Here is a 22,686-nt window from a genome sequence, read left to right on the forward strand (position 1 = left end):
TATGTACGGCAGAAGAACGCATAAGTAGTTAGCTACAAAAGAACATAGATAGCAACTGAGTAAATTGGAATTGAGCAAGCCAAATGTAAAAAAGAATATACGATCGAGAAGATCATTACGATTGAAAAAACTATCGCTGTTTTACGATCCACCCCAAGAGTAATGCGCAAGAGCGGGTGGTGCTAAAGAACAAGCAGCGATAGTTACAAAAATGTGGCTTAAAGCAAGGCTACGGAAAGTAGGAAGCAAGGAAGCATGAAGCAGACGCTTGTTCTACTAGCAAATAAGAATGTGGGCAGTGTTATTTTGACAGCTGAAAGGAAGACGAGAGTAGGAGACTAGTTGACAGTAGAATGGAAGATAGATGGTGATGACTAATTTTGGCAAGAAGGCTATAAGAATTGAATAAAGCAAAAAATTGACCTAGTTTAATTATTTCACTTTGAACAAAATATTAAAAATTGAAGTGAAAGGAATTTTGCCACAACGAAATTTTCTCGACAAGCGTTGTTTTAGAAGATTGTGTTGTTGTATTCAAAATTAGATAATATGAACAACGAGTTTTCTATAGTGAACTTGAACCTGTAAAGAGTTCCCAATGATCTCTCAGTAGGTCTTGTATATGTCACTACGGTTTCTGTTAGCAAGAATTTTACTGATCGCTTAGAACATCGTTGAAATGTTTTCCAGGATCTCTAAAGCGTTCTAGCATATGCCAATAACAGTCTGTTAACTAGAGACAATCCATCCTCCAGCATCTCTAGCGCGAACTTTAACCTATATGGTGTTCCTCACAATATCCAAGGCGGTCTTGCAACAGTTCTGTTAACTAATTTTGCTTGTTATAGAGATCACTTAGACGATCTTTGGAATCAATTAGATCTAGTTATATGAACTTGAGCGCTTATGAAATTCTACAAAAACTCTAGAGCAGCTTGGAATCTGTATGCGTTTCTATATGTACTCTAAAATGATCTTCGATATGTCATTAACAGTTCTGTTAACTAAGCATGTTAATTAAATGATCTTCAAACAGACAGACATATTAATTTAATGCTTTGGAAGTTTGTTGGTCGTTGAGAAAATCGTTAGAATTAGCTGGATCACTATCAATTTAGACAAATACGGTGGAGTTCTAGATTTCATGAGCGAATTGTAACCTATATAGTGTTCCACATGATCTCTAAAGCATTCTAGCATCTGTTAGTAACAGTCCATTAACTATAACTTTTTTTGATCGCACTGTAATCGGCATATGGATATCACTTTTAACACATGTAATGACACCAAGAATCTCTAGAGCAAATTTGAACCCCTAAGTACATAGTAATGGAGATCTCTAAGGTAATCTTGCAACAGTTCTGTTAACTGTTGGAATCAGTTAGGTCTATATGAACTTGAGCTCTTATGATGTTCTCCAGAAACTCTAAAGCGGAAAGGTATCTACGTGTTATAAATTGAACCCAAATTGGATTTCTAAGGAACTCTAAAGTTACAGTAGAAAGCTGAATACGCTTCTAACTTTTCTGTTAATTAAGAATGCTTCAAAATTTTCAATTATTTTGGTACAACTAAGCATGTCACAAAAGGTCAACCTTATTGATCATTAGATCTTGATATTTCTTTAACAATTTGTAAGCTGCCTTAGTTTTTGATATGAAAGGACCTACAAAATGGGCAATGTTGCATCTGATAAGTTTTCTTAATGATTTAATGATTTTGAATATCTCTTCTGATTTCAATTAACTCTGTAACAGATTTAGATAGAAGGCCTCAGCTTTTGGAATCTTATCAGGCATACTATACAAACCTTGAAACTCTCAAGAATTCTAAGTCTTAAGTGTCTACAAAGTATAAAACTTTTGCAGGATTTCAGACTTTCGAATCCAGCCGCTTTTTAACATTATATTTTTAAGAACTGAAGGTTTTTGGGATCAGTTCTTCATTTTAGGTACTCGGTCTTAATTAAAAACTATATGTCTTTTAGTAAAAGACTTCCAAGCAATGTTTAGATTTGTTTTTTGATTCTGTTCTTCCTTTTAGATACTCAGTTCTTCTTAAAAAGATATATATATCCTTCAGAAGACATCGAAGTAAAATTTAGACTTTCCAGTAAGCCCAAATAGTTCAAAACATATGAAAAAGATTCGTTTCAAGTTGTCGATCAAGATCAACTCCTTTTGCGCTATCAAATCTAGAAGGTGTTTTGCTTAGCGAGAGTAAAACCAAAAATATTTGGACTAACTGACCTTAAACCTCCCTGAAATGATCATATATACATTGCTGTTACTGATCTTAGACTTATCCCAAAGTGATGTATACATTGCAAATGATCTTACACCTCTATAGTAATGATCCATACATTATTATAACTGAACTAAGGCTGCTCTTGAAATGATCTATACATTTCAGAGATTCTCGTCACGCATAGAGCTTTAATGTAACTGATCTTCAGTGAAGAATCTACTTATGGTAGATCACTGCAATTGTCTGGTAAATGATCTTGTTTTAGCACGATCATATACGATTTTTACTGCTTTCTTATTAGATACTATACCATATACTTTGTGAATTCTTTCATAAATGAAATTTTAGCCACTTTAAATTCGTGCTGTCTTCCATCCTACTTGCTATGCTAAATGTTGGAATTTCGCCAAGTGGCTCGTAGAAACAAACATCATACAGCAAGATCATACTGAGATCACAACAACCAAAACGAAAAATAAACCAACAACAGTCTGTGCCCAAAAGAACACATGTCGCCGCTGCTGAAAACTCCCAAAAATCAAACCGGTTTTCATTGTAGCCAAAAGAAAACAACAACTTCACGCGACACAAAAACCGAAACGAAGTTGAAATGAAGTAAAAACGTAAAGAAACGCCAACACAGAAGTTGAAAGCGGAGAAACAGGAGAATAAGTAGAAGGAATCAGAAATGTCGGGAAGCGAAGTAACAGTCGTGCATAGTTAACGATGAACATATATAAGTGCATGTATATGTATGTGTTTATGAATTTCTGTATGTGTGTATTTCTGTAGAATAAGCAAAGAAGACAGTTGTTTCAAATAATGCGCAAGCGCAACTGTCTTCAGGCGCAACAGCGCTGTCTGCGCAAGAAAGCAAGCAACAATAAGCATAAGCAAAGTACAAAAATTCAATAAAAATAATAAAAATCAAAGTTATTTAGCGATGAATGTGTGTTTGAAGACACTTGGATACACATATGTTTGTCTCTTTGTTTGTATGTATGTGTGTGTATATGCTTCTGGAGGGTGGTTTCTGCTGTCGTTATATTTTGCCGGTTTAATTGCCGACTGCTTGCTGCTTATGTGTCGTAGCTGCTGGAGGTTGGAAGAGGCATAACATAGTAAACGTTAAGACTGGTTTGTTTACGTGTTGTTGTTGTGATTTTTTTTTTTCAAATTTGATTCTTGTTTTTGTCATTTATTGTTCCTTTTTAGTTGTCAACGAGCTGTTAGATAGCTGGCTTATAAAATAAAAAGGAAATGTTGTTGTTGTTGCGACCCTTTTTGTTGTCACCGATCTCTTAGATAGCTGGCTTGTAAAAATAAAATTTTTGTTATTGTTGTTGGTGTATTATTTTTTTGTTTTTGTCATTTGTTGTTCCCTTTTTGTTGTCAACAAATTGTTGGATAGCTGATTTATACAATTTTTTGGTGTTTGTTTTTGATTTTTTGATTTTTTTAATTTTTGTGTTTTTATATTTGCTGTTTTATTGTTGTTGTTGTTGTTGTTATACATTTTTTGTTGTTGTTGGTATTCTTGTTTATTTTTTCTAATTTTTCGTATTTTTACTTTTGCTGTTGTTGTTGTTATTATACTTTTTTCTTGTTGTTGTTGTTATATTTTTTATGGTTGTTTTTTTGTTTTGGTGTAATTTTTATACGTTTTGTTATTTTTTACTGTTGCTCTTATTGTTGTTGTAATTTTTTAAAATTATTTTTGTTATTGCTTTTTTTCTAGTTGTTGTTTTTATTTTTTCTAGTTTTTTTTAGTTTTTCTAGTTTTTTTTTTTATATTTTTCTAGCTTTTTTTTATTTTTTCTAGTTTTTTTTTATTTTTTAAGTATTATTTATTGTTGTTTTTGTATTTTTGTCGTTGTTCATATTTTTTCTTTTCGTTGTGGTTCTTATTTTTGTTGTTGTTGTAGGTAACGTGCAGCTATGATTTTTCAGTTCGATTCTTGCTACAAAACATTTTCGCTTTCTGCTTCTAATTACATATGTACATACTATACATATGAAGTACGTAGAGATACAACACCACAACCTACATACACATACATAAGTATGTGTGTAGCTACATATATTGAAGCAGACTCTTTCGCATCCACACATACTTATGTATCCACATATGTACATATAGAAATATATATGAATGTGTGTGTACTCTCACCAATATCTTCTTGTCCCAAACCCCCGACAAAAAGTGAAACACTACCAATTCGGCCAATTCACTCGAATTCAAAAACTTGTTTTTCGTAATTACAATGAGACATTGTGTAGTCCGAAAGTAACAACAACTACGCAGAGCAGGGAAAAGTTCAAATTTTGACGGCGAAAAAAATGTAAACAAAAAATAAAAACAAAATTAAAACAAAAATTGTTGACCAAGGCCAGTTAAAGCTGTATTAGATAGCACACAGCTACAAATACAAGCACATATATGTACATATGTATGTATGTACGCGTGTACATAACCTTAAAAAATAGCAAATATAGCTCCTGTATTATAAATGCTATGTTTATGTAATAGATATGTACATACATACATATTATACATATGTATATATAATATATTATTTTTTGGAAATCATTTTTCTAGAAATTTATATACATACATACATACATTCCGAGTACTTTTCTATCACAATTTAAAAAGTAAAATTTAGGACAAAATTTTTTCATCTTGCATACCACCTCTAAGTCCTGATACCAGCTTCATATCTTACATAACTTCATATCTCTATATTAAAAACTTGCTATTTGTGTTCATAAAATGAATACCCGGATATCTATCTAACCTCACAGAGGCTGTAGATCCAATACGGAATTCTATCCAACCTCACAGAGGCCGTAGATCCAATCCGGTTATCTATCCAACCTCGCAGACAGTCTCTGTATAAGAGCAAATATTCCATCTTGTGATGCTTCCGAACCCCAAAAAATGTCAAAATTATGAAAAATTATTTTCAGCAACATGCCCTTCCAGAACATTAGAGCGAGAGTCAAGTTTACTAAGTGTTTATATCTGGAAATTTTTAGGGCCTAAAAGCTATTAGATTACTTTGTAACTTGTCAAAAGTTCAAAGAACTTGACGACTTAGAAATTGCAAGTACAAAACTCTGATTGTGGAGACTTGGATGAACAAAATGTTCTCAATATAAGTATATAGGTTAGGTTAAGTGATGTTCCCAATATATTTAGGTAAGGTTAAGTTAGGTTACTCTGGTAGGTCAACGCCACGCCTAGATCAGTTTTAGTCCTTTGCGATACCAGATGGAGTTCAGTTACTGGAGCCAAGAGGAGTAGTAATCCTTTAGGATACCTGCGTTTGACGCGAATTTTAACAGACTCTATGGCCTCACCGTCGATACCTCCTCCAGTGTATTACACCCAGATGCTTAAAGCGTAGTCTTGCCAATGCGGGACAAGTGCACAAGAGATGCTCCATTGTTTCTTTGGTGCTTTGCTCTAGACATTTCCTGCAGTCTTCTCGATCTCAATAAAGTTGATATGCAAAGTAGACAATGTTAGTAAGAAAAGAAGAAGAGAGAGCAGGAGAAACAAAGAGAGCGATGGGGAGTAATCTCCTTCTAGTTCTCAATATAATTGCTAAGCAAAGCAGTCTATATAAGTAAGAAGAGAAGAAGGCAGAGCAGGACAAACAAGGCGCGCGAAGAAGAGAAATATTTATCGGAGTTATTAAAAGCGTCCGACTTATTCTGGACTTTGATCTACTCAACCAACGAAAAGTTATTGTTTTGCTGAATCTAACTTAATACCCTATATTTTTATTTGCTTCTTGCTTCGAAAAGTTTTATTATAGGGTTGCCTATGGCTTTCAAGCTGGAAGTTCGATATCATCATCTTAAAAGCCCACAAGGATACTCAATCTTTCTATTTAGACATCGATCGAATTACTTTTCATTGAGCAAGATTGTGAAATATTCCTTAGACAAAGTTCTTGAAATAACGTGGAGACCAGAACTGTAATACTTTCTAAGAAAACTGTATAGAATTATCAGATCTTTTATTTACTTTACAGATTTTAGAACAAAGGCTATAGAAGAATAGTATCCTAAACTAGAGTCTGGGTTAAATTTTATTTATTTTAAAGATTTAAGAACAACTTCTACAGAAGCATAATATCCTAAAGTGGACTCTGAGTTATATATGTAGTTAAATATGTCTGTCAACTGCCAGAAAGGTCTTAGAATATCCAAAATACACCAGTAAAATATACTTTGTTCTCCATTATTGATTTAAAGGTTTTATAGCTTAAGATAGAGTGAGCTTTTAGAACATCTGTTTTACGAATCAATACTTTATATCTTAAGTTATTTACTACCGGGAGGATCAGTTTTTCTGTCAAGGTCTATATTCCAAAAGTATTGTAATATCAATTCCACCGAAAACTTTTCATCCATATCAGAGGTAGAATAACCAACTTACAACTGGTTTCGGTCTTCGGAAGAGATGTGCCAGTTGTCAAAAGATTTGACTTGCAGAGATGCATAAGTTTCCAAAAGTTTTGTCTTATATTATATCTACAGAAAGGATCAGTTTTTCTGTCAAGGTCTATATTCCAAAAGTATTGTAATACCAATTCCACCGAAAATCTTTCATCCAAATCAGAGGTACAATAACCAACTTACAACAGGTTTCGGTCTTGGGAAGGGAAGTGCCACTTTTCAAAAGACTTGTCGCGCTTTATGTCACATTTTATTTCTACTGACTGTTTGACTTAGGTGGACAGCATTTTGTTTTCAAAATAAATTTTTTTTTAAAAGAACTCTATACATTGCCAATCTGTTGGAAACCTGCTTGGCGAGGCTCTAATTAAATTTTCTTTGAAGAAAAAAGTCTAATCACTTCCAATGCACTGTGGATTTGTTGGACCAGATCCTAAACTAAATGTCGCGAAGTATAATATCTTATTGAAAAAGTTTCATGTGATTACAGAACTCAATGGCTCTAAGCTTTAAGCTTATTTTAGAGCTATAAGTTCAAAAATTAGTCCAAATTGTGTTAATGGAATCTGAAGCAATATTGAAAACACTTTTTCTCGAATCTAAGTTACTAGAACTGCCGCCAAAGCTAATTGAATACCTTTTTTACTCAATAAGGGTTGCCAGAAGCTTAAAATGGAATAAAAAATTAGAAATGAAGTTGCTCAAAAAATAAAAAAAAATTGGGGAAATTATTTAGTTAAAAATTTAAAACGAGAAGAACAAATTTTTAATTGCATAAAATAGAACATTAATAGAATATTTAAAAAATGCTTAAACAAACACAAAAAAGTAACTGAATTTTTAACCAATTGTTACTCACATGAAGCCGGCAAACATGCAAAAAACCTAAAAAAAAACTTCAAAATTTTACCAACCAAAAATAAATTAAAAGAAAACGCAAAAGATATATTTTTTCAGTTGTAAATACAATTGCAATAATTTATTTTTCTGCTTTTCATGCATCCATAAAATATTTGATAATTTTTTTGTTTTGTTTTTTGGGCAATTTATGCCCACCAAAGCTATTAATAACTAAAATCTAAACAATACTAACATAAGTATATGCCACGCGCAGCGTACGAGTATCTTTAACATAATTTAAAAATGTTTTTTTCTTTTGTTTTTGCATTTTTAAATTTCAATATTAATATATTTCAAAATATATATTTTCAAACAATGAATTTTTATTTATAAGTTTAGGTACAAAATCATGAAGCACTTTGCCATTTGCGGTTACTAAATCCATACTTTACAGCTAATGCGTTTTGGGGTGACCAGAAGCCATAAAAACTGAGCCGAGCAAAAATTAAAATGCATAAAGGTCACATAACGGTTAAGTACAGCTTAGATAACTGTTATGTAAGCTCTATATGAGCAGCTTTTATGGCTGTTGGTCCATTTGAGTATTTTTTGCAGTTTAGCGTGAATTATGAGTAATTTTTTTCAGAAATTTAAAAAGAAGAATTTTTTTTCAGAAAAAATTTTAAGTTCAAGAAAGTATTGGTTTTGCCAAAATAATGTAGCGCAAAAAAATATTGACAGCTTTTTACGTGTATTTTTTTGCTAATTTGAGAATTTTCGATAAAAACTTTAATTATATTAATTAAATTTTAGAAAATACTGTACAATTATAAAAAGTTAATTTCATAAAAAATTTATTATTAAATTTTTTGAATATGTTTTTAAAAAATAAAAAAAAAATAATTCTAATTTAATTTAATTATTTTTTAATTAAAAAAATATTTTTAATAGAACAAAAATTGAATACACATTTTTAATTTTGTGGTAATTTTTTAAGATACATTTTTTTAATTAAAAGTAATTAAAAAATTTCTAATTATCTTTTTAAGTGATCATTGTCAACGACAAAAAATTAAAAAACTAATTAATTTTTAATCGAAAATCCATTTTGAAATTATTTTTAAACGCAAATAATTTTTTAAGTAATTTTGAGCTTTTCATAAGTTAGTAGTTTAAAATAATTATTGTTATGTTTTTTATACTGTATGGCAAAAAATATATATTACAATTTATATATTAAAACTAAAATTAAATTAAAATTATAATTAATTAATAGATATGGCGTTAAGCTTTGAGTATATACATATATTTATGTATATATGAGTATTACAAAATTATATTATTTTATTTTTATATGTTTCATGTAATGTTTTTTTGTAAGCCAAAGTCATGCGGTGCGATAATAAAATCTGGTCACCTTAATATACAAAAATCATGAGTGAGAATAAGTTTGCTTGCTTTTGTAACAGAGTGTGCGTTTTCTTTCATTTAGTGAAGAAACAAAATTAAATAAATTTTTGTTATTTATATAATGAAATAATTTAAAAGAAAAAATAAAAAATTATTGAAAAAAAAATCTCAATAAAATGTTAAAACCTTTTTGAAAAAAAAATAGTTTTGTTTAAGTAGTTTTGAAAAACAGAGTTTAAATATTTAAAAAAAAAAAATTAAAGAAAATATTAAAAAAAAATTACCAAATATCTAGAAAAAAATTAAAAAACATTTTTCAGAAAAGCTTTAGTTTAAAAAAAAAGTTTTGAAAATATTTTTTTTTAAAGAAAATATTAAACAATATAAAAAATACACTTAAAAAAATTTAAAACGAAAATTATAAAAATATTACAAAAAAAAATTATTTAGTTTTTGAAAAACAGCATTATTTTAAAAAAATTAAAATTAAATAACTTTAAGCAGAAATTATAAAATCTAGCACAATACATCCAATTTTCTGAAAAAAATTAAAAAAATGCAAATGTTTGAATTTTAAATCTGTTAAAAAAATAAATTAAACAAAATGAGTTTAAGATACATTTTAATTTATCTGAGAAACTAAAAAAAAAATTTAAAAAAAAATTTAGAAAAAAATTATAATAAACTTAATATTCAAAAAAATAAAAATAAAAAAAGTTGATTTTGGTTTTATATTTTGAAAAATAAAATCAATTATTTTGAAAAAATTTAAATAATTTTGAAAATATTAGTTTTATTAATTTTACAAAAAAAAAAATTAAAAAAAAACTAAGAAATATCTTTCAAAAAAATTTAGTTTCATTTTTTGAAAAAAAAAATATTATTTAAAAAATATACATTTTAATAAAAAAAATTGGAAAATATTTATATTCTGAAAAAAAGTAAAATAAATTTTAAAAAAGTTTAGTTTCCATTTATGTTGTAAAAAATAAAACCAAATGCTTTGAAAAAAATTAAATAATTTAAAAAAAAATAGTTTAATTAATTTTGAAAAAAATGGACAAAAATTAATATTCTGAAAAAAATTAAAATATATTTTTAAAAAAAGTTTAGTTTCGATTTATATTGTGAAAAATAAAACCAAATGCTTTGAAAAAAATTAAATAATTTTGAAAAAAATAGTTTAATTAATTTTGAAAAAAATGGACAAAAATTTATTTTCTGAAAAAAATTAAAATTAATTTTAAAAAAGGTTTAGTTTCGATTTATGTTGTGAAAAATAAAACCAAATGCTTTTGTAAAAAAGTAAATAATTTTGAAAAAACTAGTTTAATTAATTTTGAAAAAAATGGAAAAAATTTATTTTCTGAAAAAAAAATTAAAATTAATTTGAAAAAAAAAAAAGTTTAGATTCGATTTATGTTGTGAAAAACAAAACCATTTGCTTTGAAAAAAATTTAACAATTTTGAAAAAAATAGTTTAATTAATTTTGAAAAAAAATGGAAAAAATTTATTTTCTGAAAAAAATTAAAATTAATTTTAAAAAAAGTTTAGTTTCGATTTATGTTGTGAAAAATAAAACCAAATGCTGTGAAAAAAAGTAAATAATTAAAAAAAAATACTTTAATTAATTTTGAAAAAAATTAAATAATTAAAAAAAAATTGGTTTAATTAATTTAAAAAAAGGAAAAAATGAATATTCTGAAAATAAATAAAATAATATGTTCAAAAAGTTGTAAAACAAAAAATTAACATTTTGAAAAAAATATGTTTAAATCATTTAGAAAAAAATAGTTTTAGTTGTTGTGAAAACATAAAGGTAAACTTTTGTTGACAATATTCTTTCAAGAAAAATGGTTTGACTTTTTTGAAAAAATTACAAAAAAATATATCTTGCTTTTTTTTGAAAATTTGAAGTTAGTTAATTAGTTTAATTTATTTGTATTTATCTGTTATTTAATTTTTTTTATTTGTATTTATTTATATAATTTGGCAATTCGAAGAAACTAGAAAAAAATGTTAGATATGAAAAAAAATTAAATTTAAACATAAAATATTTTATTTTAATTAATTTTAGTTTAATTTAAAAATTAAATTTTTTTATTAATTTAAATTTAATTAATTTTTTAATTAATCTAAATTTAATTAATAAAAAAATTTAATAATTTAAAAATTAATTTAAAATTTAGCAATTAATTTAAATTTAATTAATCAAAAAATTTAATTAATTTAAATTTAATAAATAAAAAATTTTAATAATTTAAATTTAATTACAAATACAAATTTTTTCTTTAAAATTTATTTCGAAATTAAAATACTGTAAACGTTGGTAATCAAAATATTTTATTGACAATTTTTGAAATTTAAAATTCTGTAACAAAAAATTTTATTAACAAGTGAGTTTTAAGAAAACAAAGCTTAAAGTAAATAAATTAAATTTTGATTGCTGTAAACAATTTTTATAGGTACAAACGGTAAATTTTAATTTTCGCATATAACGAAATCTTTACACACCCTGTCACAAATGCAAACCTGTATTGGCACGCTGTAGGCAATGAGTGCTTAAACGCTGCTTAAAATTATTAAAAAGATATTTCTTCTTTTATGTTGTATTTTTTTATTTATTGTAATTAAGTACAGCCTTTGCAATTGTTTACAAAATATATTCGTTTTTGCATGTTGTTTAATAAAATATAAACAAAATTAGTTGAAAATAAAATTTAAAACTAAATTAAATTAATGAGCGGTTGCTGTGCGCTAATTACAAATACACTTCGGTATGTTTGCCGCAATTTTTATAAATAAGTAATACTATGTAAATTATAATACTAAAACGACAAAGCCGTTTCGTCTCACTTCCATGCAATGGCTGCAGCTGCTTCTGCTTTGCAAAAATACTTTTTCGAAAACTTGCAAAGTTAATTTTTAATTATAATGCAGAAAAAAACGTAAGCTAAGGATAATTAATACAAATATTCATTATTGTTTCATTCAAATACTTGTGCATTACATAATTTTGGCATTACTACAAAAACGGCGTAAGTGCACTTACGCTATGCAAATTCTATGTGAAAAATTCAATTGCAAAATTATTAAAATTTTGTATAAAAAAATACTATGTAAATGCAAAAAATACAAAAAATGAATACAATATACAAAAATAGGTAATGTATTGGTTCTGAGCGTTGCATTACAAGTAATTAAAATTATGAGGTTTTTTAATTAACAAAAAATAATACAAATAATTTTCATTTTATACATAAATTATATAATACTATTTTTAGTTGGCTACCCTGAGTATATTTCATTGTTTCGCTGCTGAGGTATTTGCGTTGAAAATAATAAATTCAATTCAATTCATACAAATCTAGTTATGTACTTGTAAATATGGCATTTTGAGGTGGTTTTGGTTGCATTTGGCAAGCGGCTCGTAGCTAAGGCCGCAAATAAACGTATGATTTAGGCGTCGGAACCAGTGCACAGCGCCGTTAGTTGCACAACTTCGTGCAGTAGTCAAGTTAGGCACAACATAACCCCTAAGACCTCACAGTTATTGCGCTTAAAACGCGCAAAAAACCCAACTATCCAGCTCTAATTAGTGGACTTGCCGCTAATTTCCCGAATTCAACACTTTCACATCGATAAGGCACTGTCGCCTCGCATTTTACGTGCTAAGACACACAACATAGCGCGTTTTTCGTATACGGACCGCTGTAATGGCACAACGCTTACGTTACTTTGGTCGGTTTATTGTCTGGTCCACAGTTTATTTCAACTAGCCTTGAAACCTTACTGGTTTGCTACTAAAAGTCATAGCTGATATGGTGAAGTAGCTCTACAGAAATTCGAACCTCGGTTTTGAATCGAAGGTACAGTCACACTTACGAACCGTGTGGTTAAAAGCGCTGGCAGGGTCTCTAGCTTCTATATGTAGCTCTCTGGAGCTTCTTAAACCTGCAAGATTAGAGTCTGGAGCGTCAAGTTAGTGCTCAGCAGCTGAGACGTGCTGAAACTTGCGTTTCTCGAACGTCTTGGCAGCAGCTGAGACCTGCGTTGCTCGAACGTCTTAGCAGCTGAGACGTGCTGAAGCTTGCGTTTCTCGAACATCTTATTGCTGTGAAGCTTACCGGATTGCTCGTCTTCAAAGAAGAATAGTAACACAGTAATACAAACGTTCCTATTCGAGTCTCCGTCACTCTACTCTCTACGTTGTACCGAAATTGTAGCACCATTTGTATTGCAGTGTACTTGTAATACAAACATCCTAAAACATAACAAACTTGGTACCCGCAGCTAATACTTAGCAGCTCAGACGTTGCAAACGCCGCTGCAAAGTGCTGAGTCCGCTAAATGCTGTAAGTACTAGTGCTGAGACTTCCGCAAAAACTCTGAATAGTTTATGGTCTTACTGCTACTCTTTTATTTCTATTCTATTACACAAATAACTCGAATGTTACGTTTCTACCTCATCTTTATTTACTGTAAAATGCTCTAAAAACCCTGACCCAACTACAATGCCTTTTCAGTATTTCTAATATTTCTTTCCACTAATTACTGCTGTCATTTGATCAAAAGAAGGCTGACAGCTGCTTTTCTGGCATAGCTTCTGCATATGGCATACCATCTACATATGGTTCCTCCTTAATTATATAATTATTTTCATCTTCTAACTCGTGATCTTCGATAATCAAACTATCTTCATCTATGTAACTCTCGTCAGTCGAACTTATTAAGTAGCTGTTCTCGTCTAATTCACCACTTACAGCCGTCGACGTTGCACGCGCTCTTGGTGCTGTATATAGTGGTGGTGGCATCTCAACTGGCTCGGTCTTAACATTACTATTCTTTTTTCGCCTCTTAGCCTTGGGTTGTTTCGGTTCTGTGCACTGGTCCTGGCCTGAGCTAGTGTTATTTTGGTCTTGTTCTTCGTCTTTCGTCTCGGTAGTCGTGTCATTTTCATATGGTCTGTATGGTTTCTCCAGTTCCGTCATATCAAATAAGCCCTCTGCAACTATGGCATTAAGCACACGTCTGGCGACTACTCTGGGACGCGAATGTGTCTCAACATGCTTACGCAAATGATCTCTACGACAGAAGCCCTTATTACACAATGGACAGACATGCTGTTTCATGCCCGTGTGTATGGCTTCAATGTGCCGACGTAAGTCGGTCTTGTGGTGAAATTGTTTCGGGCATTGATCACATTTGTGTGGCTTATCGGTGGCTTGATGTCGTGAGTTATGCACACGATGAACCTCCGGTTCAGCAAAGCGCTTACCGCAGGTAACACAACGGTATGGGTACTCACCGGAGTGGAAGCTCTTGTTGTGTTGAGTGAGGTAACAGTTTTTGGAGAACTCCTTATCGCATTCCAGACATTTGACACGACCATTCGGTAACGTGATGGAGCGGGGCGTAGTGGTGCATTGGGAGGGCGAAATCTTCCGTTTTGATGCGCTTTGACGCTTAGTTGGTCTACGTGGTTTCGCAACTTTTTTGGTGGCGTTTTTTCGGCCGTTCGCGGTGGTGTTCTCGGTGGTTGTGTCGATTATATTGGTATTGTTGCCAGCGGTAGAGCTGTCGCTTTCATCATTTTGGTTTGTAACGGTTGTATTAATATCGCTTTTACTGGTCGTGTCCGGGCTGGCCAGTTCAGTTTTTGGTGAATACGGTGCAACTGCACCGCTGTCCATTGTCTGCGATGGCTCTTGTAGGTACAGGTGCTCTTGCATGTTCACACCATTGCCTAAAATCGTATGAGCCGGCGGCAAGTCGCCCTCTTGCGGTGAACGTGGATATGACTCACGTAAAGTGGTATGCGGAGGCAATGCAAAGAACGGCTGACCCATGAGTGAAGAGGGCATAAACTGTAGTAATTGCCCGTCAGCGGTGATCATCTGCTGTGGTTGCATTCCGTTGTACGGATCCATTGTGGACAAGTGTATGTAGTCGTTACTTTCGTTACTGCTATTACTGCTGTTAATGGTAATCACTTCTCCATCTTCGCTAGACATTGCCGTCTCATTACCAATAGTAGTGTGATAAGTCATTGTGGGCTCCAGCGGCGCCAGCTCCGACTCCTGCTGCAGCTGCTGGAATGATGGAATGGTGTTGGTGGTGTGCAGCTGCGGCTGCTGCTGCAGCGGCGGCAGCAGCTGCTGTGTGGTGGTGGTGATGGGCGGCAGCAGCTGCGGCGTGATGGAATTGATGTGGTCCACCGGCGACTGTATGCTGGTATTGTTGAGCAGCATACTGCGCATGGATGGTAACACCAGCCGCTCCGGCTGTTCCGGCTCCGCTTGCTGGGTGTGGTGGCGGCTGTGCAGCATATGGATGCTGCCCATATTGACCATAGTAGCTGTGCTGGTGCTGGTGATGGGCTGCTGCGGCGGCAGCAGCTGCATACTGCTGCTGAGCAGCGGCGGCGTGTTGATACCCAAAGGTAGGATGTTGTATTGGGGATCCATTATATTGGCTGGCATAGTGACTGCCGCTGGCGGCTGCATGGGAGAGAAAATGTTGTCCACCATTCCCGGCGGACGCTGCAGCTGCTCCTGGTGGTAGTGCTGGTGGGAGGTAATAAGGGGCGATAGCGGTCGCATGCTGTGCTCCGACGCCGGATTGAGCGTGGGCGTTGTGTTGTGATAATGCCGTTGCGGCCCCTCCAATTCCTCCAACAGCTGATGGTGGAAAACCTGCAATTCCTCCCCCTGCTCCAGATCCGCCTGTGCCTGACGGTGGCGTTGTAACTGTACCTCGGCCTCCTGTGCCTGTTCCGCTGCCACTGCTGCTGTTGCTGCTGCCTCCTCTTCCAGTTGTAGCTGTTGCTGCTGCTGCAGCATTTCCATGTCCATTTGGGAGCGATCCCGCTCCTCCGACGACAGCGTGTTGTCCAACTCCGGATCCGTGTCCGATTCCGTTTCCTGCTGTGGCGAGCGAATGTGCATTGTGCTGTTGTTGCTGTTGCTGTTGTGCGGGTAGTTGTCCTCCAAGGGTTCGCTCTTTGTGGTAGTGGTTGTTGTTTTGTTCAGCAGGCCCCTCGTGTGGGAGGACGGCATTGGTTGTGGTGTTACTGGGGCGGAGGGACCTGCTAACCCGTTTGGGTGACCGTTCAAGACGGTTTGTGAGTTGTTTGGCGAGATACCCGGCACATTTATATGGCTGGGCGAATGACTATTCGTCGATGACTGCACTTGATTTAAGTATTGCGATTGCTGTTGTTGTGGCTGATAGCCGCCTGGGTTGGCGCCATACGGTACACCGTTCATCTGCATTTGTTGTGTCGGCGATGGTGAAGCGGAGTACTGCGACATGCCCATACCCGCACCCTGTGCAAAGTCCGGCGAATTTCTAGGCGGTTCGGGTGGCTGCACCGGTGCTGGTGGTTGCTGTTGTTGTGCGGCGGCGGCGGCGGCAGCTGCTGCTGCTGCAGCGGCACTAGCGTTATTACGCCGGCTGTGTGACTTAGTTGTTGTGGTTGGATCACGTGTCGGATGATGGTGCGCAGATATTGGCAGCGTTGCTGGATCTGGCTGACCGCTAGACTTGACTGCGTTCTTGTGCAAGGTGGTATTGTAATGACGCTTCAGGTGTCCCGAGCTAGTGAACCACTTGTTGCAAGCGGTACAGTTGTATGTCTTCGGCCGACGTGCCTCATTCGACTTCCAAGTGGCGGCCTTAGTAGGCAAACTGACTGGATTAACGGATGACGAAGAGGGTGGCTCAAAGCCACGATACTGCTGTTGCGGATCCTGTGGCCCAGTTGTGGTCGTAGGAAACTCAGCTGGGCTTGAGGAAACCGGCATCATTTGCTGTTGTTGTACGGAGGGCGGGGGTTGTTGACATATATCAGCGGTTACAGTGGGATCGAAAGACTTATCCACATAATTCTGTGAGTCGGGGTACTCAGTTTTGATCAAGCCATATTCTTGTTTTATAGACATGCCAGTTGCGCCGTTCGGCATGCTGCCTGGCACATGATAAGGCGACTGTTTGGGCGAGTAATACGGCGATTGATTCGCATGCGGTGGCTTGCCGCTCAAGTCAGTCTGCTGTTGGCCTGGCTGCGGTTGTGTGGACTGTTGCTGCATGTAGGCTGGCATACCCTCCTGCATGCCATTATTTGGCGGCTGTGGTTGCTCCCAACCGGGTAGAGCGCGTTGTTGCATGCTGTGCATGGAGTGCAGTGGATCGCTGCCACCTGCTGGCTCATGCATTTGGTGTGGATGATGTAGCAGTGATTGTATGCTGCCCGGTGCGGGCGGATAAACCATCTTTTGTGAATCCAAATCTAGTAGCTCACCCGGATTGCCGCCCTGTGTGGCTGTGGACTGCTGTTGCGAGCCCGAAGAGAGTTCCTCCTTTATGTACGGCGAGCTGGAGTAGCCGCTGCTGCCATATGGCGAGGCGCCATGCACATTGGTAATATGCTCTTGCAGCTCATTGTCGCTGGCGCACATGAGTCCACATTTCTTGCATTGTAGTTTGCAGTTGCCGCCCGGCGAACCGGTTGTAGAGCTACCGCTTAACTGCATGTGTGTCGAAGTCGATGTTGGACTGCTGGAGCTGACTAAGCGTGGGCTCAGCGAATTGGTGGTGGTCGACACGGCGGTGCTGCTTTGTGGCAGCGGTAACGTGCCGCCGTTAGTATTATTTTCCGGCGTGCCGTTGCGATTGTTGCCGTCACCGGTGCTGCATGAAGTCGGGTTGTTGAGGTAGGGGTGATAGCGCACATTGCTAACTGCCGACTGGTTGGACTTGTAGTCGCTGCTGCCATTGCTGTTGCCACCAGCGCCATACATCAGTCCATAATCCATGGCAGCCCCCGCTTGATGTTGCTGTTGTTGTTGCTGCTGCTGCTGCTGTTGGTAGAACTGCTCGAATGAGTTCAGATAGCTGGGATATGGTGGTTGCTGTTGCTGCTGCTGCTGCATATCTGGTTGGCTGCCAGCTGTAGCGTAAATGCTGCTACCGTACATATGTGGCAAGCCGACGTTGCCATTCGTTGTGGTCGCCACCGAACTGTACATGGCGTAGGGATTGTGACCCAACTGTTGTTGTTGCTGTTCGTTGTTGGCAATTAATTGGCCATTAGTGGGTGGCTGCGGTGTGCCCGGCTGGTTATCGCTGGAGTCTGCAGCCGCGCTGATCGTATTATTATTGCTATTCGTGCCCGGTTGTCCGGCATCGCCGACACCGCTACCGTTCGAATGTGGTCCGCTAGAGACGACTGCTGCGGCATTGTTGCCGCCATTAGCGTTGCCGTTGCTGTTATTGCTGCCATTGTCGGCTACACCGCCACCGGCCACGCCACCGGTCTCAGCCGCATGCATCGGCGGCATCTCTGTTTCAATTGAGGCCATCAACTACATATGTTGTGCGTGTTGTTGTTAAGATTACTGTTCGCTTGAAAGGTGCTATAAAGTATAACTTTACTTGTTGGCTGCGAAATGTGTGGCGCGTTGCTTGATTTGCGTAAAATCGCAACTGTCTCTTAGCGCTTAGCTGGCTAGCACTCTAGCACATTGCGTGTCTGCAACAAACTGTGTATTAATGCCTGTGCTGCGTCGCTGCGTTTGACACTGTCTGTATGCGTGTGTGTTTTTTATTTCGATTTTTACAATCGTTCGTCGCGTGTTGCTGACTCGCTGCGCATTCGGAGCTCGTTGCTGATTTTCGAAGAACTGTAAAGACGAAAAAAATGTGTGAGGTTAAAAATTTGCACTGATGACTAAGTGTTTTTCGACATAAAGAAAGCAAAGTGGCAAAGAAATGACTCTGCAGATACGAAAAGATGTAAAGGAAACTGCGCAGGCGCGGCGCTACAACTTTTCGACTTCATTTACATAGCGCTGAGTTCATATACAAGAACGACAAAGACGTTCTGTGTAATTAATAATGTACAATATATATTATATAACAACAACAAGAGTGAGTATGAACGGTTTGGCGCCTGGAAGACGCTTGTCGGCTTGTAAAGCAACTACGTTGAGTTTTCGTATGATTTTGTGACTTTGCAAAATGCCACCAAATTCCAAAACCTCCTCAAAAAGCAGCTTTAGTTATTACACCCAATATTTGTTCATAAGCTTCCCCTTCTTACGCCCTAAGCTCCATCTAGAGTTGTGGAACTTTCCTACTAAATTTGTTAAAACTTTTCAGAGTCCTTCTCTACTAAAAACCCTCTAACAATTAATTCGTATGGCTTCGCGCTTTTACAATTTACAACAAATTTCTATAACCTTCTCAATATCAAGTCCCCATTTCTACACCCCTTATTTACTTCTTCTTTTCTTTCCTACTAAACTTTAGAAACTTTTCGCGGAGCTCTCCTCCTCAAAGACTATTGTAAATCCACCTCCGACTATTCCAATATTTACGTCCATCAAAATCTTACCTTAACCTCAAAATATATTATAATATCCTTGCGTTACATGTACCGTTACTGCTCTGACTTTGCTTGCTGACTGCTTTAAATGCTTGAACTAAACATGCTAGTAACCTACGCTTGCCGCATACTCTCCGCTTTGGCGCTCTTCCTTATGTAATACAATAGTTTGAGTGCACTTATTTACTCACTCTCAACTCTCATAATATATTTGATCACTCTCTACTCTCATAATATATTTTCTCTCTCTTTCGCTCGCCTTGTATTGCTTGCTTTGAGCAGTACTTTGGAACTAAACTAACCTCGAAATAAAGTAATGTTTCTTGAATTTTTGTGCGGTTTTAATGCACTTGTTCTATCTCTATTCTACTCTCAACAGATTTTTATGCTTTCTGTGTTTTGATTTGAATTTTCGTTATTTGAACCTTTCACTTGAACTACTCTAACCTTCAAATAAGTATTAGAAATGTGTTTTCTAAAAATTAATATTTCTTCTAAAAAGACAATTTTTTGAACTTAAGTTATTTCCACTCTCAACAGTTTTTATTCCTTATTTTTTCTATTTTCACTAGTCAAGCAGCACATTTATGTTAAACTAACCTCAAAATAGCGTGGAGAACTCCCTTGATCAATGTTTCTTCTTTTTTCCAAGTTTCAAAATATTATTTGCTTAGAAATTCTCAACTCTTCTCCCTCAACTGTCTACAGTTTATATGCTCCCTATGCTATGCTATTATCCCTACTTTCGTTTTCTTTGAGCAGTAGTTTAAAACTAATCTAACCTCAAATCTATGTCTATGTCTTTTTTACTATCACTATGCTGCCAAAAATATGTTTTTTAATCTGCCACAAGCCCACCACAAACTGTTTTCGTTTCCCTCCTAATATTCAGGGCTTCCTAAGCAGTTTCTAGTATTTTCTTCAATAAAGACTCTAGCAAAATCTTCAATAAATATTATATTATTGATTTTCTATACAGAAAACCGCCCAGTTCTTGCAACGCCCAAAGAGCTTTTCGAAAGCTTTTTAGTTTTCCGAAGCTTTTGACATTTTTTCGCCTTTTTAATGAAGATTAGTGAATTTTTTGTGTAAAAGATTATGATCTTTTGAGAGTTTGAACATTTTTAGAAAAGATCTTTCCGGAATTTGCTTATTTTTAGAGATAAAACTTACATTTTTTGAAGCCAAGACCTGATACTGCTAATTTAAGCTCCTGAGACACTTTTAATATCACTAAGTGAGTTTTCGTACGTTTGTTTTTATCATCACCGTTTCAGTAGTTCGATTATATCACAATTTCTTTCGAGTGTTTTAACTTTTTGACACGTTTTTTAAAACACTAGCACTGAGTTTTGATATAATATAATTTAAATTCAATATAATTTATTATTTTTAATATTAAATAATTTAATATTTTTGTAAAAAGCAGTTTATTATATTATTTAAAATAATCAATAATCACGTGTTCCTTTCACTTAGCACTTTCGCACAAGACTGAGCTTTTATTTTCAAGCTTTTGAGCTTTTATGCAACTTTTTTGCTAACACTGGAGAACGGTGCTGCTCACCTGTTGTCTTCAAGCACTTATCATGAACTGTTTCAAACACACTGTGATTTGGCGCACCTTCAACGAAATATTTGTCGCTTTCTGTTATCAGTTGTTGATTTCGGAATTTTTTTGTCGCTACAAGGACTATCTACGTTTATAAGATGCTTAGGTAGTTAACTACACGGCACGATCGTTACTGTCGTTCTGCGGTGGTATGCCGAAATTTCGGCTATGATATTACTTCTGTTGTAGCACTGCTGCGACAAAAACACAACAACATATGAGTACAACAGCGGCGCAGCTACAGAGCGCGCTACAGCATATTCTACAGCTGTAGCTACGTAGATTTGTATGTGTTTGTCTCGTTTTGGCTGTCGTTGTCCTGCTTATGCGCGCTCGTGTGTTCGGCGCACTGTGTATGTATGTATGCATGTATATATATGTGTGTGTTCGTGTGCGCCGATCATCCTTCGCATCGAAAGCAATGCGCAAGTAACTACACGTCGCTGCGGCATAGTTATGTTGCGCGTGCGCGCTCAGCACACAAAAATAACAACAACGCGCAGCAGATACAGCAGCGCTGACAGTACCGGCGTCTACTTTGGCAGCGCGCTGCATACCTTTAGCAAAATGGCTGCATATACATACGTAGCGCGCAAGTATGTGTATGTATATTTGTAGTGCGGCTCCTTGCGCTACTTGCAACGTGCTGCGCGTTTTTGTAGATATATGTATCTACCAGATGTATGCTAAGCCGCGCGCATTGGCGCAAACTTACTGCCGAAAGTAGCAAAAATGTCATATATAGCTATTACTTTGAATAAATGCTTACAAAATGCAAAGCAAAGAATTTAAAGTAACACTTGCATTTCAAGCAATATGAGCGCTTGCGCATATACTCACTCAAACACACACATTTTTCATGCATATCTATGTATATATATTTTGCGCTCACAATCTATTCACTTGGGCTATACTCAGCGCTCATACATACATACGTATATAGACACAAACATATAATCTTGCGCTTCCAGTAAACAGCAATGCGCGGCACATACACACATTCTCTGCGCGTAGCGCGCTGCGCCGCGCATCCTTAATTACTTTTTACCTGGAACTGCGCTATTAATTATGTATGTATATTACAATGAAGTGGCATCTCCACTAATTGCGAAAAATTGTAATCACTTGCGGAAGTTGACCAACGCTTTGGCGAATCTTTAGCGCGGTGCGCTGCGCGCAGGTAGGCGGCACCAACGCTGCGACACATACAAAGGAACAATAGCCGCGTTCGCGCACAAAAACGGAAGAGCAGCGTTATCCTTGAGCCTTGCAACGCCTACTTGTTGCAACCATCAATATTATAATACAATAATTTACAGTTATCTCGCGTACTTGGTTTGCTATTTCTAGGTCATTGTGTTTGTGAGTTTATGCTTTTCACCTTTTTCCTCGTGTAAAGGTGAGCGTTAGCGAAATTTTAATGCAGAAACACACTTAGCGCAGCTTCTAAAAATGCATTGCGCTTACAGTTTAACAATATTTATGCGAGAGTTTTTGAAAAATGACAGCTTTGCCTCGCCGCCTACAAAACAATTTTCTTGTTTTCAGAGAAATTTTTACGAAAGTTATCTTATTGTTTGAATATACATTTCTTTGTTCGTTTAAATGTTAAAGGACTCTTGAAACTTTCTGACAAAAGTTCGTAATTAATTTGCTAATTTTTAATATTTTTTGTTTTTTTTTTTTTCAAATTTAATTATAATTTTTAATCATGCTTAA

The 22,686-nt window shown here is 35.4% G+C and overlaps 1 protein-coding gene across 2 annotated transcripts in view; it reads right to left on the minus strand.

The window, feature by feature from the left end:
* LOC126758433 (DNA N6-methyl adenine demethylase) overlaps positions 1-22,686 on the minus strand; it is a 59,086-nt gene that overhangs the window by 25,645 nt on the left and 10,755 nt on the right. Inside the window, exon 2 of one of the 2 annotated variants that reach the window (XM_050472695.1) lies at positions 14,277-18,651. In XM_050472695.1, the coding sequence (XP_050328652.1) occupies positions 14,277-18,330 (4,054 nt within the window). In that variant the 5' untranslated portion in view covers positions 18,331-18,651. Of the gene's footprint in view, positions 1-13,014; positions 18,652-22,686 lie in introns of those variants that run through there. The other variant, XM_050472694.1, reaches the window with a different exon arrangement.

Source organism: Bactrocera neohumeralis, chromosome 5, assembly GCF_024586455.1.
Source record: "Bactrocera neohumeralis isolate Rockhampton chromosome 5, APGP_CSIRO_Bneo_wtdbg2-racon-allhic-juicebox.fasta_v2, whole genome shotgun sequence".
NCBI classification, from domain to species: domain Eukaryota; kingdom Metazoa; phylum Arthropoda; class Insecta; order Diptera; family Tephritidae; genus Bactrocera; species Bactrocera neohumeralis.